General features: G+C 35.2%; 1 protein-coding gene across 1 annotated transcript in view; it reads right to left on the reverse strand.

Annotated features, from left to right (window-relative positions):
• TEK (TEK receptor tyrosine kinase) overlaps positions 1 to 18,919 on the reverse strand; it is a 151,413-nt gene that overhangs the window by 85,725 nt on the left and 46,769 nt on the right. Inside the window, exons 7-11 of the mRNA XM_031943319.1 lie at positions 18,567 to 18,695; positions 14,351 to 14,502; positions 7,794 to 7,935; positions 3,611 to 3,772; positions 1,556 to 1,690 (exon numbers count right to left, since the gene is read on the reverse strand). Coding sequence (XP_031799179.1) covers positions 1,556 to 1,690; positions 3,611 to 3,772; positions 7,794 to 7,935; positions 14,351 to 14,502; positions 18,567 to 18,695 — 720 coding nt within the window. The remainder of the gene's footprint in view (positions 1 to 1,555; positions 1,691 to 3,610; positions 3,773 to 7,793; positions 7,936 to 14,350; positions 14,503 to 18,566; positions 18,696 to 18,919) is intronic.

Raw genomic sequence — 18,919 nt, forward strand, 5'->3', positions numbered from 1 at the left:
AAAAATACAGCCATCAAAATATTTTAAGAAACAAGTTCATAAATCTCGGTTAAAGAACCCCTTTCTAAACAGCAGCAACAACAACAATTTAAAAAAAAAAAAAAAAAACCTCACTGCTGTTGCAGGCTTCATCACTGAATTTATTCATATCCTAATACTTTATTTTCTCTGTTTTCAAATTTGGGTTGGAGTTGGAGTATATTGTGAGAAAAAAACATATCTGACAGTAGCAAAGTGTTTTCATTTAGAATAATAATTACCTTCCAGACACCCAATTGAAATGGGGATAGGGAGAGAGGAAAATTCCAGGTAAAATGCAGTATATTTTGAAGTTTGATATTCAGATTATTTTCTATGCTTTTTATCATAAACAAGTTTGCTTTTTAGCTAGATAAAAAGTTCATCAAACTAAAAAAACAAAGTTTATAGAGAAGTAACTGGCTGGGTGGTCATACATTAATCCAATCTCTTTTCTGAAAGTTGAATGTTATTTATTTTAAATGTTATGGTTATTATTCAGTGTACCCTATCCTTAAGCATCTCCTTTATTACCTCATTTGATCCTCGTAATAACTCTGTATTGTAGGTGCTATTGTTATCTTCATTTTATACATGAGAAAACTGGCTTTCCCATTATCATACTATTTAAAAATAGCCCTTTAAATCAAAATGACTTTAATATTGTTGGCATTTAATCAATTTTGTTGAATCTAATTGGGAATCAGAGTAGATTAAGCATTACTTATAAAGAATACCAGGCAACAGGTTTCAGAGGCAAGGGTTTTAACTGTTGGGCTTGAAAGACTCTATAACTCAAAGAGCTATCTATCAAGAGAGCCAGATTCAAAGTTAACCCAAGAAAAGTAATTTGTATGGTTTATGCAATAGAATAACAATAGCAAATAGGAATCTCAATTAAAATCAATGAATTTTTTTCCCCTTATGGTACATATGTGGAATAAATCTATCCCCAAAAAGAAATAGTATAGGTGAGCAGTGCCAAATAAGGGGCAGTGGATAATTGTTACTGGTACTAGATTCAAATGTAATTGGAAAATATTTGACAAAATAACTAATAGAACATAGATAATATTAATGTGAATTTTTTTTTTAGTCAATATGTGGCCCACTAGAATTCTTACATATGGTTTCTATTTGAGTTTGATACCACTGGTCTAGGAGGTTTGTATTGGTACCATATAGCTGGTTGGGGTGTGTATCAAAGAGCAGTAGTATTTTGGATAGGTTCAGTGGTAGATTCAAATACCAGACTTAGAAGTTTAAATCCTATCTCAGACAACATTGAACCTCTTTTTATTCTCTTTATATCCTCAACTGTAAAATAAACAGGTTGGATTTGATGACCTCTAACATTCTTTTCAGCTTTTAATCTACAATTCTTTAAGTAAGAGAAGGAAGATAAATCCCTATTCTCCCAGTAGTTGAGCTATAAATATGCCAAAAAAGCAGGCCAATTAGAAGTTCATATTCTTCTCATAACTTCTTTCACCAGGATACTTAATCAGTTATTGCACTCTTTATACTTACTACTTACCAATGGATTCTGTAGTAAAACGTTTAACAGGGCCTGGATGTCCTTCGCCACCCTCTCCTCTGCGACTCAACTGAACACAGAGCTCATATTCTGTCCTTGATTCCAAAGAGTCCAGTGTTACAATTTCTTTACTTACTGCATAAAGAAAAAGAAAGCCCAGAAAATTATAATTAGTTTTATACTTTTTTAGACCAAGAAATTGTTAGTAAAAAAAGAGGGGGAGGGGCGTTTGAAAATAGGTTCAAAAGCTTAAACTCTAGGGTAGATTATTATGGTCTCTAATATAATATAAGCTCAACTGGCTGAAAAGATTCTTTATTGATCTTGTGGGATTACCTAATTGGCAAAGCTTTATGACTCCATGTATCTCAATATCTTCAGATATATTTGCAAATAAAAGTTAGTATTATGGAATGCTTTAAGGTTTGCAAGGATCTATTCTGTAACTGTATATCCTTCTATCTGGCAAGACCCCATTAATTCAGAACAGTAGAGGTTGGAATGGGTATATATAGGAAAGGAGCAAATACCTATCTGAAATAATAAAAAATAATTTAAAATGATATTAAATGCAGTTGAAAGAGAGTTGACCTTTAGTCAGAAGATCTTAGTTTGAATCATATCTGGACCATTTGCTATCTATGTGGTCTGGAACAAATTTCTTAATTGGACCCCATTTTCCCTTATATGCAAAATGAAGAAACTAAGCAAGGTGATTTTAAAAATCTCTTGTAGTTTTAAGCATATAATCTTATGAAATAGAATAGAAGAGCCAGAACCAATCTAGCAAGGAGTCAGTAAAGGCTCTTTAAGGTTTGTTTTAATTTCTAGATAATTGGTTTGCAAGACTCATGTACATTTTACACAGAAATGTAAATGGATTAATCCAAAGAACTAAAAAATATGTGCCTTATCTTTTATTTAGCAATGTTTTTCTTAGTTTCTATTAGAGTTACTATTAATTCCAAATGACAGTAGCTTCATTAGATTTTTTAAAACTATATTTTGAAGACCTCATTAAGGTTTACCATTTCCAGGAAGCATGAACAGTGGAGTGAATATTAGGGAATCAATGGGGGATTTCACTGGGGAAGGCTATAAAGCCTCTTGCTAATGACATTTTGAGCACTAGTTCTAGAAACAATACTGTAGCATTTTAGTTTTAAGGCCTCAGTCACTTATTAACTGTGTATGAATTTTTGATTGGGCCTAGAGAGAAAAAAGTAAAGAGTTGTGGAATAGTCTAGTGAATTTGTTAAATATAGCCATCTGGATTATTGAGCTAAAATATATATATATATCTCCACCATCATAATTGCTTTAGTACTTTACTTTTCTCATGTAGACAAGTCTTATTTCATGATATTCTTGGCCTTACCAGTAACTGGTATACTTTCCTTCTACAACTCAAATATGTTTATTTGTTTGTTTGTTCTAGTTTTGTCAATATCCCATCCTCAGATAAATGTTGTAAAAATTTGTGATTCTTGAGAAAGTCATCTCTCAAAGACTCAGGTGACACTTTAATATTCTTTATTTATATTCTTTTTGGAGTTACCTTCATCAAAGAAATCTCTGTGGTACCATGGAGAGAACTCAGGAAAACCTGAGTTCAAATTTGACCTCAGTCACTTATTAACTGTGTGACCCTAAGCAAGTCATTTAACCTCATTTTGCCTCAGTTTCTTCAATTGTAAAGTGGGAAGAATTATAATACCTATCTTGTAGTGTTGTTATGAGGATCTGAGATCATATTTGCTTAGCACAGTACATAGAAGGTTCTGTACAAATGTTTAATCCTTCCCTTTATTTCCCTGTGCTGTACAGCTCACTGCCACTGGAGGGTTTACATCTGACCAGGAGGGCTACGGAATTATCACCTAATTCAGAAGCAGCTCCTATGACTTCATTTCACCATATGCATAGGAAAGTATTGGCAATGGAATTGTCACAGAATTGAAGAGGGGAGGAGAAAAGAGTTTAAAGACAACAGAGGAGTATGAATTCTGATCATATTTTACACAAAAAAGCCACTTCTTTTGAAATCACCCTTACCTTGCAGATGTTTCCAGGTTTCATATTGTTTACTGGACTTGTATAGAAGTTTCTTGGACTTGATTGGCCCATCTCCCCAATAAGGCTCAGAACTGATATTGATGATAACAAAGTTGTGACCAGCCTCCACCACCTTTGGTGCATTCAAAGGTTCTGGGGGAACTAATTAGAGTGACAACAATCAGATTAGCTCTCACAATTAGACATTTTTGATTTTTTGGTTTTTTTTAATTTTTATTTTTGAGAAGCATAATGGATAAAGAACTGGCCTTGAAAGGTCCAGAAGACCTGGATACAATTCTCCTTTTGACATAGCTGTATGGTACAGGGTAAGTTATTTAACTCCTCAGTACTCTAGGAAACTCTCAAAGACAGGTACATTACAGAAAAGGGCCAACCTGAATTTGAACAAATTTCCTTTACCTGGGATTCTCTTATAGCAAATAAAGTCACAGGTCCAGCTGCTACCCTATTTTAATTTTTAAACAAAATATCCTAGGAAATATTTGCTGTGTTAGTTTTTCATATTTCAAAGAATTCAAAAATGTTTGTCAATCAGTCTTTCTTCTTTCTGTGTTCACATTCAAATTAACACATTCATTTCTCCCCTTTCATCCCTCTATGAAATGAAAGAGTAAAGAATTTACCAAGGCTATAGATTGTCTCATATGAATCAAAATTAGGTCTGTCAGATTCAAATTTAGGCCAAATCCATTCCATATCATAACTGAATAGATGAACAGCAGGTGTGTAAAAGTGATTGACTGACAATTTCTCTAAGCAGGGAAAACAGCATAATAAAGTAATTATAGCCAGTTGAACTTTCTCCAGTGGTTGCTTTGATCTGATGACTAAAACCACCTCCTTGTTTTAAACTGAAGTTCTCTTCCTTCATGAGTAGTTACTGCCAGAGAACAAGATCAATTGTGTTTAAATTTCATGTGTCATAAAAAGGACTAAAGACATATATTGATCAGTCAATAGGGGCTTATTCTTCATTAGTTTTTGTTTGTTGGTTTGGTTGGTTTTTACAGAATTTCTTCTTAGAAAGATAAAAATCTGCCTTGAGTTAATGAATGACTCTACTTCTAAAGATGGTAATTTTTCTCAGTGTGTACACTCTTTACATTGATAGGAAACAGATCATAACATTTCCAGGTTGTAAGCAACAATTTCATGAGTTGGAACAGTTCCTAAAATTTAACATGTAATAACTAACTTTCTGGTTTCTTAGAACTCAGTCTGGTTGGTCCTTGGAATGCAGCCATAGTTCACTGGTCAAATCCACTCTCACTTACTTTCTTGTTTGGTGTAGGATTTGCCTGAGTGTTTGTTCCACTGGCATAACCTAGTTCACTTGCATACCATTGGGAAGCATTATGTGAAGACTTTAATGGAGGAATAAATTATTATTTATACATGCTATCCAAATGGATTTGGAATCAGAAGCCCAAGGTTCACGCTCTATTTCTTCCACTTATTACATTCTTACTCTTGGATGAATCACGTAATCTCTTGAGATCTGTTTCCCAGTCTAAAAATATAAGGGAGTTAATTAAATCACATCTTATCCCTTTTCTAGCTCATAAATCTATTGCTTTTCTTGCTTTAAATCTAACTTGAAATCTTATTCACTCTACATGTGATCTTTGTAATCATAGGAGCATCTTTGCTCAGAATTGCTTTGCTAAGGATTTGAGGCAGAATTTGAACATAGGTCTTCCTGATGCCAAACCCAACACTCTTAATTACTGAGCTATACTTGTTGTTGATAAGTTGTAGCCATGTTGATAAGTTGATAAGTTGAAGACGTTTACACAGAAGATTCCTATCTTGTCAATGAGAATAAGATCCTGGAACCAGCAATTGGACCAAATTGGTTTGCTTTTAACTTATTGCTGTTTATTCACCAAAGACTATGGACCTTTCAGGTACTTAGATAAGATAATTTGTCTTCATACCATTTCCTCTTTTCCTAGAAATTGCACAAAATGAAAAATTATTTTGACCCTGTGAACTTTCTACAGAATAAAATGGATAAAGGGCTCAGAAAACATTCAAAAGAACATTAAGAGTTCTAGGATGATGTTGACTCTTACTCTCTTGGCAACAGAATTAAAATTCTTTTATAAATTTTTAATCTTTAAAAAAACTGTGGCATAGTTAAAAAAAAAAAAAAAAAAAAAAAAAAAAAAAACTATGAATACAATCTTATACTCCATTATGAAATGAATTCTGAACCTGTCCCAAAAACTTTCTAAACAAGTAATAAGAGGCCCAATGTAAATCATGTTGGCATCTCATCTATAAAATGAAAGAGTTGGTCTAAAAGATAGCCACCTTCTAGTTATATTAATCTACCAATCTCCCTTAATCCCTCCAAACATATGTACTTATCCAATTGAAATATTTTGATCTGACTTTCATGAGAAAAATCCAGACATTTCTAGCATAGTAAAGGAGCTGCCAAATTTTTCGGTTCTCTATAAAAATTATCTTTGTTACTTGTGCAATATGACATAGCATAATAAATGGTAACCCATTTAGGGTTTACACAGATTTTCCAAACTTCTTAAAAGCTAACAAATCACAACATCCTTGCAAAATAAAGCCAGAATTATTGTGAAACATAACCTTTCACTTTCATGTCTAATGGGTAAAAAGTCAAAGCTTAATGCTCTGGAAAACAATGAAGACATCACAGCATAAAATGCTCTCTGTACATTGAAAACATCTCCTTCTTATCCACTTTGGCACAGATTATAATTTTGTTAGAACATTTCCAGTACTTTAGATCACAGGTTCTTTCCCATCCTGTGTGTCTTGGACCTCTTAGAGGAACCTATTGAATTCCTCTCAGAATAATGTGTTTATGGGAAAACATTTTTACAGTCAAAGATTCTGATAAAGGACTCATTTCCAAAATATATAGAAAATTGACTCTAATTTATAAGATATCAAGCCATTCTCCAATTGATAAATGGTCAAAGGATATGAACAGACAATTTTCAGATGATGAAATTAAAACTATTACTACTCATATGAAAGAGTGTTCCAAATCACTATTGATCAGAGAAATGCAAATTAAGACAACTCTGAGATACCACTATACACCTGTCAGATTGGCCAGAATGACAGGAAAAGATAATGCAGAATGTTGGAGGGGATGTGGGAAAACAGGGACACTGATATATTGTTGGTGGAATTGTGAATACATCCAGCCATTCTGGAGAGCAATTTGGAACTATGCCCAAAAAGTTATCAAACTGTACATACCCTTTGATCCAGCACTGTCTCTACTGAACTTATACCCCAAAGAGATACTTAAAAAGGGAAAGGGACCTGTATGTGCCAAAATGTTTGTGGCAGCCCTCTTTGTAGTGGCCAGAAGCTGGAAAATGAATGGATGCCCATCAATTGGAGAATGGTTGAGTAAATTGTGGTATATGAATGTTATGGAATATTATTGTTCTGTAAGAAATGACCAGCAGGACAAATACAGAGAGGATTGGCGAGACCTACATGAACTGATGCTGAGTAAATGAGCAGAACCAGGAAATCATTATATACCTCAACAACGATACTGTATGAGGATGTATTCTGATGGAAGTGGATTTCTTCGACAAAGAGAATATCTAACTTAGTTTCAATTGATCAAGGATGGACAGAAGCAGCTACACCCAAAGAAAGAACACTAGGAAATGAATGTAAACTGCTTGCATTTTTGTTCTTCTTCCCAGGTTATTTATACCTTCTAAATCCAATTCTCCCTGAGCAACAAGAAAACTGTTCGGTTCTGCACACATATATTATATCCAAGATCTACTGTAATCTATTTAACATGTATAGGACTGCTTGCCATCTTGGGGAGAGGGTGGAGGGAGGGAGGGGGAAAAATCGGAACAGAAGTGAGTGCAAGGGATAATGTTGTAAAAAATTACCCTGGCATGGGTTCTGTCAATAAAAAGTTATTTTTAAAAATAAATAAATAAATAAAAATTAAAAAAAAAAAGAATAATGTGTTTAAATTAATAAAACAAAATATACAAAGTTACAAAGAAAACCAATTGTATCAAAATCTTTATCTTTTTTTTTCCAGAAAAACAAGTTCATGGACCCCATGAACTAAGATGCTATTTTGCGTTAAGGAAGATATCTTATACCTCAAGAAAGTGAGGCTTACCTTTAACAGTAATGTTGAAAGATTTTTCCACCATTCCAGCTACTGTGTTCACACTACAAACCCAAACACCAGAGTCAGGGGGCAGAATCCGATGGATACTGAATTCAGCTTCTGATCGATTATTTCGTACAAAGGATTTAGGCTGAAATGAACAAACCCAAGAAAATAGAGATATGCCAAGAAAATTGGCATCAAAAGAGCACACACATCTACAACTTTCTTTTCTTGGTCAAGAAAATGTTTTCTACTGAAGAAAAGGTTAAAGACAATGTGGATATTCACTGTTGGCTTATTTCTCAAGCTTTAGCTATAATGAAAGTTTATACTGTGTGAAATCTCCCTTAGTCTTCTGTCTGCTCTAATTTGTTTTTAGGGAGAGAAAGTATGCCTTTATTTAGGAGACTTTAATTATATTAATTAATCTTGAGGATGTGGAAAAAATAATGGCTAAAACTTCTATAGTTCTTTAAAGTTTTCAAAATGTTAATATATATATATATATATATATATATACATATATATATATATATATATATATATTATCTCATTTGATTCTGTGAGGTTATGACTTTAAAAAAAACCCAACAGATTTTTGTATTTTATTAATGAAGAAACTAAGATTCAAGGAAGGTGACTACTATTGAAGAAGGGACCCTGAAACTCTCTAAAACTCCTGGAAGGAGAGATTTTCCTTGGTCTCTGTGGGACCCCGCCCAAGGAAAACAAGATAAACAGCTTCATTCTGTTATCTAGGTAGGATTGGTTCAGTCCTAACTGGAGAATTCCAACCCTATTTAATTCTAAGATTTTCTCAATTCCAGCTCAAGCTGAAATCCAGCTTGTAGATAAAAAGAGCCAACTTGGAACTCCACCCACTAGCCCAGCCCCCATGGAACAGGACTCACTTGTAGCCAAAGCTCCTGTATTATAAGAGTCAATTTTAAACCCTGTCTTTGCAGAGGTCCTAACATGCCACGCCATACCATGCTACGTTATGCCATGCTATGCCAAGGAAACTTCTGCCCGCTGGAATAATATTCTCTTCCAGCACTACCCTCTCTTTATCTCCCTGACCCATTTCCTTAACGAGACTTTATGCCTCTGTCAGGATTTCTCTAAACATTACTTCCCAATGCCTATAATAGGCTTCTTTTTATCACTACCTTTTTCAGGTTTGCAAATTCCTTTAGGAAGAATCTCTGCACCACCAGAAGGGAGTTCCCCAAAACTCTCTATCCATGCGCCAAATCCCAAGGGAGTGTAGGGGAGCCAAACCTCTTCATTTGTTTCCTTGAACCACGAACCTGCCACAAGACCTCATCATTTAACTCCCTGACTACCAGGAACCCTAATCTCATTTTGGTTCCTTGAATCTAATCTCACCATTTGGTTTCCTGACAACCCTAACTATAGACCTCATCATATTTTGGTTCCTAGAACCCCCAAACCTAAACCTCATCACTATCATGACTCTAATAATAGGTTTAAGGTTTGCAAAGCACTTGACATATGTAATCTCAGTAATCCTTACAACAACCTTGAATAGTAGGTGCTGTTATTCTTATGTTACACAAGAGGAAATTCAAGTTAAAAGAAGTTAACTATCTCAGGATCACACAACTGTGAAGGGTTTGAAGCAGAATTTGAATTCATGTCTAGCATTTATGTTGTACAATGTTTATTCCTGAGAGCATTTTTGTTCTATCTAGGGGAAGAGAAGAGAGGATGTGTGTTGGTATTCTCTCTTGAGAATAAGAGGCAGAAGTGTTACTACTGGAATTATATCCCAAAGAGATTATAAAGAAGGGAAAGGGACCTGTATGTGCATGAATGTTTGTGGCAGCCCTTTTTGTAGTGGCTAAAAACTGGAAACTGAATGGATGCCCATCAGTTGGAGAATGGCTGAATAAATTATGGTATATGAATATTATGGAATATTACTGTTCTGTAAGAAATGACCAACAGGATGATTTCAGAAAGGCCTGGAGAGACTTACACGAATTGATGCTGAGTGAAATGAGCAGGACCAGGAGATCATTATATACTTCAACAACAATACTATATGATGACCAGTTCTGATGGACCTGGCCATCTTCAGCAACGAAATCAACCAAATCATTTCCAATGGAGCAGTAATGAACTGAACCAGCTATGCCCAGAGAAAGAACTCTGGGAGATGACTAAAAACCATTACATTGAATTCCCAATCCCTATATTTATGTCCACCTGCATTTTTGATTTCCTTCACAAGCTAATTGTACAATATTTCAGAGTCTGATTCTTTTTGTACAGCAAAATAACGTTTTGGTCATGTATACTTATTGTGTATCTAATTTATATTTTAATGTATTTAACATCTACTGGTCATCCTGCCATTTAGGGGAGGGGGTGGGGGGGGGTAAGAGGTGAAAAATTGGAACAAGAGGTTTGGCAATTGTTAATGCTGTAAAGTTACACATGCATATATCCTGTAAATAAAAGGCTATTAAAAAATAAATAAATAAAATTAAAAAAAAAAAAAAAGAGAATAAGAGGCAGAGTTTCCTTTTAAGCCCAATGATAATAACAATTCCTGTCCTTCAGGAAAACGTAGAGGTGACTGAGAGGCAACACTAATTCTAACTAACTTAATGGAATCTGTGGAAGCCTATTTTAATGCAACTTTGCTGTAAGTTTTAATGAAAGAACTAGTGAGAGTAGGAGAATAGGACTATGGAGGGAGAGTAGCACCAGCAAGGCAATGAATCTCCAGGTAGCTAATGGGTTGTTTTGACTCTGTCTGATTATAACTGTCCCATCATACAACTGTGCTCATTATGAACTCCAAAACAACACTTCTAATTTGAAACAAAGTAAATGGTACATGTACCAAAGAAATGGTACATGGAAGTACATGGAAGTAATTGATTATTACTACTTATAAGAAATAATGAATATGAAAAATTCATGGAGGCATCGGAGAACACATATGAATGAATGGAGAATGAAGTAAGGCAGAACAAAAAAACACATAGTAATTGCAATAATATAAATGGAAAATTAAAATAAAAGAAAACAGCGATCACAAAATGAAACTGAATACTTATGGATTTTTAAATTCCAATTTTAGCCCTGAAGAAGAATTAAGAAAATCATGAACCTTTGTCCTTTGAAAAAAAATAAGAGACTATGAGTGAGAAATATTGTATATATTGCTACTGATTATAATATGAACTGATTTTTTTGTCCTTTTCTTTTTTATTTTCGGTTATAAGGATGGCTTCTTAGTTGAAGAAGAGGAAAAGATATATTCAGAAATGAAGCTTTTGTAACAGCAAAACATATCAATTTCTTTTAATTTAAAGAAAGACACTTTGAACAGATTATTTACTTCTGAGTGTAAAGGGAAACTGAGGACTTCTTAGAATAGTGACTTGATAATTCCAGACCCAATTTCAAAGGTCTGTTAATCATTAAGACTCTGGGAAGGAGAACAAAAGATTTGCTCTTCTAGTAGAAATATCTGAGGTGATCTCCTGGACTTAACTACTTAGAGAAGAATCTATCTATTTAATTACCTGGCCACATTCTGAGAGCTCTATAAACTGGCTAATCTCTATTTGTAGATTGAGGAAGCCTGAGGTAAACTAAGTCTCCTTGGTTATTCTAGCTTAATGGATTTCTTACTTCTAAACAAATCCCCTTATTATGGGGGGAGTATATGGTTTCTTATAAAATTATTAACTAAGGTATATTTAACCTGTAACTTGAATCAGTTTATTTGAGGGGTATGGGAAGATGAAATAGGATGCTCATACTGGCTCAAGTAAACAGTTATAAATCTTGTGAAACTGACCCACCATAAATTCATAACCTTTGGAAAACACACCTCCAAACAGTAAAACTGACCATATGGGCCTGACTGGCCCATTGACCATTGGCAAATTCTGCCACTAAGCAGAGAGTGAGAATTAATCGATGAGGGGGGTGTCATGGATTCTTGTGGTTTGTGATTATATAATCCCCTCTGACTTCTGAGGGGGTGACCTCCTCTTTACTGGGGAACCCCAGTTAGTGGAAGTCCGTTTCTCATAAGAAATACTCCTAAATAAATACTTCAGTTCTTCATTTGAGACATCTGAGTATTTTTTCTTAAATTGGATTTGCCATACCCCACACTTCCAAGCCAAGCTGAATTTTAACCATCTCTGAGAAATGAATACTTAATCCTTTAATATCTCCAAAATTCCAAAATATCTCCAAATATAGTATCTATTTTCTAAAACCTTCTGATGATCATCTTAGAGAAAGAGAAATTTTTGATCTCTCTCAAACTTTTAATTGAGAAACTTTTGATACCCACTAATCTTAGGAATGGTTAATGGTAAAATGTTGGAATCTTTACAAAGTGTTAAGACATTGGAGTTAATTTAATCTTAGAGTTATTTTGGGCCAGAACTTGAACTAGGTACTAAGTACAACTGATGGAAACAATGCTTGTGTTCACACCTTTAGAGAGCTCATAAGTATCTAAGTACTCAATGGAGTTCACAGTTTGGGAGATTCAGGGTCTAGAAAGAGATATCTGAATTCACACCTTCCTTAGGGCCAGAGAGCATGCTGGGAGATATCCCACAATCCCACTCTCAGACAACTTTTCTGAGCACTCTGGGAGATACAGGAAGGTACTCGCCTCAGTTGAAGATTGAGAAGCCACGAGTGAGAGCTGGCTGGAGGCTGAAGAAAGCAGAGGCAGAAGCCAAGGACAAAGCTGCAAGATCTCTTGGAGCCAGGCAGAGAGATAGGCCTCAACTAACCGGGCTAATTTGTAAGGAGAAATAAACACTTGTATTTTTACCAGCTGGCTGCGATTTTGGAGTAATTATTTATTTCAACTGAGACTAAGGCTGCCTCCAGGAAAACCTCCACAGGAAAATAACATTTTTTCTAGTAAAGAAGACATACAGAAAAGGGGACTTGAACATATCCTAAAGGCCTTTAAAGGCTTTGCTGCAAGTGAAAAATCTATCACTGAAATAGAAAACAAAGAAGAATGTAACTATAAGTGATGTAAACTATTTCCCCCTAGATCTTGGGGGGGGAGAGGGGGAAGAATGAACCTAGGTTAGAAAAAACCCCCAAATCTCAAACCCCTCCCGACCTCTGGGAGAGCCCCACCCTACTGTTCATAGGGAAAATTCCCAGATAGTAATCTCCTCCTACAATTCAAGTGCAGATCTTGGCCTGGGGCATAATCACCACCCTTTATTGAGTTGAAAATTAGTCCCTCAAATTCATCTGGAGATTAGTCCCTAGCTCCAGGCCACAAAATCCCAAAATAATCAAAAGCTGCACCCCAAACTTTCTCCAATTTTTAATCAGGAAAGCCCACGGAGAAGCTGGTTCTTTTCAATATAAACCCATCTTTGCTAAAAATCCTAACAACATTTGACCCACTGAGAAAGTTGTTTTCTCAGAGTAAACCCACCTTTGCTAAAACCTGGCTTTGCCAATCCCTTTGGAACTAGCCCTCTGGGAGGTTATTTCTCAGTATAACAAACCCATTTTTGCCACAGACTTCATCTGTATTCATTTGGGATTGTGAATTCTTTCACAAAGCTTGCGACACTGGCCAGGGGATCCCATTGCTGTCAAGAGATTTCTCACCCTCATTTCTCACACCTCAACATAAGGGCAAAATGTCATTTTAAAATTGGAATGATATTGATGCGGGAAAGATTCCAATCTTTGATTCCCAACCCCCCTAGCTAATGTAAATTACCCTTTGACTCACAAATCCTGGTCCCTTTGAATTCCAATAGAAGATCCAGACCTGTCCCAGCCCCACCCGGATCTGAGCCAACTTTGGGGCTACACCCCAAAGCCCCTCGAGCTAAGTTTCTGACTTAAAAGGGCCACACTGGGAACCCCTCTTGGCAGAGATTCCAAACATGGTCGCCATGTGAGGACTCTCTGTCCACTGGACCCTCTGTCCAGTGCCCTCCTTATCTCTACCTTCACCTATCTCCTACTTCTAAACTCAGTAATAAACCTCTTTTATTAATCTAGCTCTCTGGTCCAATAAATGCTTTTATTGGGAATTCCGCGCTGCTACTAGACCTCATATACCGCCGTATCCTTGCGCCGAATCCAAGGGGTTTACAGGGGAACTCTGTTTGACTCCCTATACCCCAAACCTGCCACTAGACCTTAACTAAACCCTAATTTCATTTAGGTATCCCAAATGTAGACCTCAACATATGGTCTACACCTCAACAATATTTCTAGATGATATTCAGAGATTCCCATCTCCTAAATTGGAGAACAAAAAAAAAAAAAAAAAAAAAAAAAAAAAAAAAAAATGGACTAAGTCCATTCATTATGAAGGAAAAGAGGTTGAATGAAAAGGGTACCAATTTTAGGAATAAAAAAAAAAGTTCAACTCCTGTATTGGGAAAACCTGGGGGGGTAGGGGAGAAGTTAACAAAAATCTATTTAAAAATAATAGGATGATTACCTCAAGAAAAGCACTTAACCATGTTAGATGATAATGGTAATGATATTATTATATATCTTACTTGCAGCACAGTTCCATCTGGTTTTACCAGAGTCATTTCTTCAGCATCAGGCAGTGGATAGCCAGAGGCTTTGCAGATAGGGTTGAATTTGCCACTGTTTACTTCCATGTAGTCAGGTAAGTCTTCTATTTGAGGAATCATTCTTGGAGGACCTGAAAAAAAGGGAAAGCTGGTGTGAAATCTCATTTTGGGATAATTTCTAGCTGGTATAAATGCAACAAGTAAATGTAAGTTACTCAAGGTTTGGGACTAGTTCAATTTTGACTTTATACTCTCAGTTCTTATGCTTATTGGGAACATAATAGGAATTATAAATAGGAAATGTTCTTGGCACATCATAGGAACTATGTAGAAATTTTCCTTACACGTAGTAGAAACAGAATTGACACATCTCGTCCCCCAAATCCTCCTTAGATACTATAGTAGAACTTACAACAGAACTCCTTCCTTTCGAGAGAACTTTAGACATATTTTCTTCCAATCATTATATAAAATATGATATGGTTTTTGTAAAATCAATTTATTTTAGTAAAAGCTATGCTGGATACTGTGAGTTAAATGGCAGGTAAAGGATAATGATGATTGTAAAAATAAATAAATAAATAAGAAAACAACCAAAAGACTAATAAAAAGTCCTAATGTTCATATAGAAAGGATACTGAGTTTCAATGAAGAAAATAGTTTTTTGTTCTAAAACTATAAATTCCTTCATAATTCTTAATCAACAGCTAAACTGTAAATATTGGTACTTTTTTAAGAGAACATTTTTTTTAAATCAAAGAATTTATTTTGCTATTAGAATAGAGGTATATATAACTTAGATATTTACTTGACTAAAAATCTTATAGGGAGGGAAACTAAATAGGGCCAAGTTGTGGTCCAGAATTATCATTATTAATTTTAACTAATTGTCTTTTCTTTTTTATGAAATTCAGATAAAGTACTGACTATTATCCTGTTTTTATTCCTCTGTATCCAAAGTTCTGTAAACTACTGCACAGATGGATAAAAACAATTTCTTCTTTTAGATCAATAAAAGTTTTAGTATGTAAGGTCATCTTTAATCTTATTGAGAGTATTATTGAAACAATTCCAGTAGCAGACAGAACAAGAGAAATAAAATATACCTCATCTTAATCCTTTTTGATTTTGATTTCAATTAAGTCTTTATGTTTTGAAAGCTTTTTTTTTCTTGTCGAGTTGAAGATCATGGGATTTGGGATAGTGGTATATATCTATATCCATCTGTCTATCTGTCTATGTTTTTATGAATCAGAAGATTGCCAAGAAGATTGTGGTCAACCTAGGACAGTGGTCCAATTTGAGCTGGTTGAGTTGTCTGGGATATTTTGGACCTGCATTTATAGCATGGAGATTTGTTATCATCTATTTGTCCAAAAGAGATAGCAAACTTCTCATATATAATTTAAAATTCCAGGTCATATTTTCTTAGATATTTCATAGATGCTAAATTTTATAACCTGCATTGGTGTGTTGAAGTGTCACCAACATTTTTTTGCATTGATCACCTAAGTCTGGCTTCTTAAAAATATCCCTTCTGTAGTGTGATGACAATAAACTGATCTTTAGTCATATTCACAAATGCTACATCCAGAAAAAAAAGTCTGCATGACTCAATGATGACAATATTTTTTGTTAACATTTTTTTCTTGCTAAGTTCTTGCCGATGATAACTACTGAGAGTCTTTTGAAAACTCTCTTAAATCTCTTGAATCATTTAATAAGCATCATTTTGAAGTAAGCTACTTTAAGCTATAATTTAGAAATACAAAAAAGTATGATCATACCTATTATCTGCCTTGATAATGATTAGTAAAGTAATGTCTGCTTATTACAAAAGGATCTTTGTAGGTTTTGGACATCCATCCAAATCACATCTTAAGATTGGTCTTTTTTGGCATGCTATTTTTCAGTAGTTGTCTTAGAGTGCTGAGCCTTGTATTTTGTTAATATTGCATATGGTTTTGAAGGTGTTAGCTTCCAGTGACTGATATTACACAGTAAGTCAAAAACACATCATCAACCGATTACTACGTGCGAAACATTGTACTAACTGCTAAGGATATAAAAAAGGTCAAAAGACATTTCCCATTATCAAAGAGTTCTCAACCTAATAAGGGAGACTTTGAATGTAGTCTTACATATTTTGCCTTCCCCTTCCTTCCAGAGCTGTTGCATCACCTTCTAAATCAGATCAATGGAGAATATGCACAGAAAAAGTTGTCACTATGCTCTGTGCTCCATAAAACTATGAATACTCATATTCTCCCCAGGCATTTTCTACTCTGCTGTTTTTACTATTTTTTTCTAAAAATGTAATTAAATCATCATTACCATTGCCTGTGCAAAGGTTGGGCCAATAGACTTCCCTATTTGTTCCACTCACCATCTTTATTACTTCAAAGTTTCTTCCTTGGTCACCATTTCTCTATATGTGTTGTTGCCTCCATTAGAATGTAAGCTTCTTAAGGAAAGGGGAAGTCTTACTCCATGTTTAACATGACAGTGTTTGGCACATAATACCACTTACTTAATTACTTTTCATTTGTTCTTCAGATTCAGTTTTTATTTAAGAATGAAAATAAATCTTAAAAAATTCAGCCATAACTTTCTCCTTGATGTCTTTCTGAGCAAAAGAGTACTTGTAGGCCTTTATCCATTGATTCATTGTGCTTTCTCAAGACAATCTTCCTCATCATACATTAAGAATTTACATACACTTTTTGAGTTGAAATATTATTGTTGTTGTTGTTTGTTTAGAACTTATGATTTCATCTGTGTAGAGAAATCTTAGCACTGAATTCTTTGCACAAAAGCAAGATATCATTTTATATGTAATTTACAATATTAGAGACCTAAGGCACCGAGAGAGGCTAAGTAACTTGCCTATGACCACATGGCTTAGTATATGTCAAAAGGAGGATTTGAACACGTCTTGACTATCCTTTCTATCCATGTTGCCCCTCTCCTGTATTATAGAGACTTAGGAAACCAAATGGTAATGATGTGTCATTTGGCATCCTTGGAAATGTTCCAATATTAAGTAGAATTGTAAAGGAATATACCCCCAAAGGAGAAATATCCTGATTGGGATATAATATTGCAGAAGAGTATTGGGCAGGATGGAAATGACTAATTTCCCTATTTCTTTTTAGATCATCACTATCCTTCCAATCATTCAAGTTAACATCTCCTTTGCCTCCCATATCTCACCAACCGCCAAGTGTTATCAGTTCTATATCCATAGTATCTCTGAAATCTGTCTCCTTCTATGTAGCCACATAATCAGTACCCTAGCTATCAGGCCCCCATCATTTCTTATCTGAACTCTTGCCATAGCTACTTATTTGGGGAGGAAGGGAGGTAGAGAGAAAAGGAGGGAAAGAAGAAAAGAAGGAGAGAAGAAAGGAAGGAAGGAGGGAAAGGAGAGAAAAAAAGGAAGGAAGGAGGGGAGAAAAAGAGAGAGGGAGGGTAGGAGAGAGGGAGAGTGGAAGAGAGGAAGGTGAGAGAGAGAGTGGGAGAGAAGGAGGGAGGAAGAGAGGGAAAAAAGGAAGAAAGAAGAGAGGGAGGGAGGGAGGAAGGGAAGAAGGGAAAAAGGAAGGAAGGGAAGAAAGGAGGAAGGGAAGAAGGAAGAGAGGAAGGGAAGAAAGGAGGAAGGGAAGAAGGAAGAGAGAAAGAGAAGAAGGAAGAGATATTTAGATTTAAAAGAGTTCCACTTGGGGAAAAACAAATGACAAAGTAATTATGTTTTTTTTAAAGCCTGAATCACTCAAATAATTTAGGACTAAAACTCAGACCAATAAAGGATCATTTCAGTCTCTCTTTTATATTTTGTCCATTATCACCTGTGATAAAAGATGGAATGGGGTACTTTGTGAAACTTTAGGAAAAATCAGATTTATTGCCTTCTCAGGGTCTTTGACTGGATGCTTCATTGATTTGCTTCCCTGAAAACCAAATTTCTTACCTGGGAGCATTGAAGGTAAAAGGATGAGCAATTATTCAAGTTCTGGGAGATTAATTGTAATGCAATAGTCTGCAACCCAAGGATAAGGCACTTACCTTTCCTACCAGCAATGATGACAAGGTAGCAGAAAGAGTTTCAGAGTTTTCTTGCCCCAGGTTACACCAGTAAGGTCTATTGACTTTATCACCCTGGAAGAAGGGTCTTGATTACAGTGTTACCTTGCTTTACCTTCTTTCTCACATTGTAGACCATGCCTGTTTGGAGGACACAGACATCCTTTGAATCGATCACAGGTTCCCCCATTGGTGCACTTACACCTTAGTTTGCAATCTGGTCCATAAAAGTCAGGTTGGCAAGCTGCAAACACAGTCATTGAAGAAGACGAAAAAGTGTTAATAATGAAGTCAATGGAGAAAATCAAGATTCTCTAGTGTTAACTTGTAAATTGTCAAAAATATACTGTCCTTGCCCTCTTTGTAGTGGCTAGAGACTAGAAACTGAGTGGATGCCCATCAATTGAGAATGGCTGAAAAAATTGTAGTTTATGAATAGTATAGAATATTATTGCTCTGTAAGAAATG

This window comes from Sarcophilus harrisii, chromosome 1 (genome assembly GCF_902635505.1).
Source record: "Sarcophilus harrisii chromosome 1, mSarHar1.11, whole genome shotgun sequence".
Classification (NCBI taxonomy): domain Eukaryota; kingdom Metazoa; phylum Chordata; class Mammalia; order Dasyuromorphia; family Dasyuridae; genus Sarcophilus; species Sarcophilus harrisii.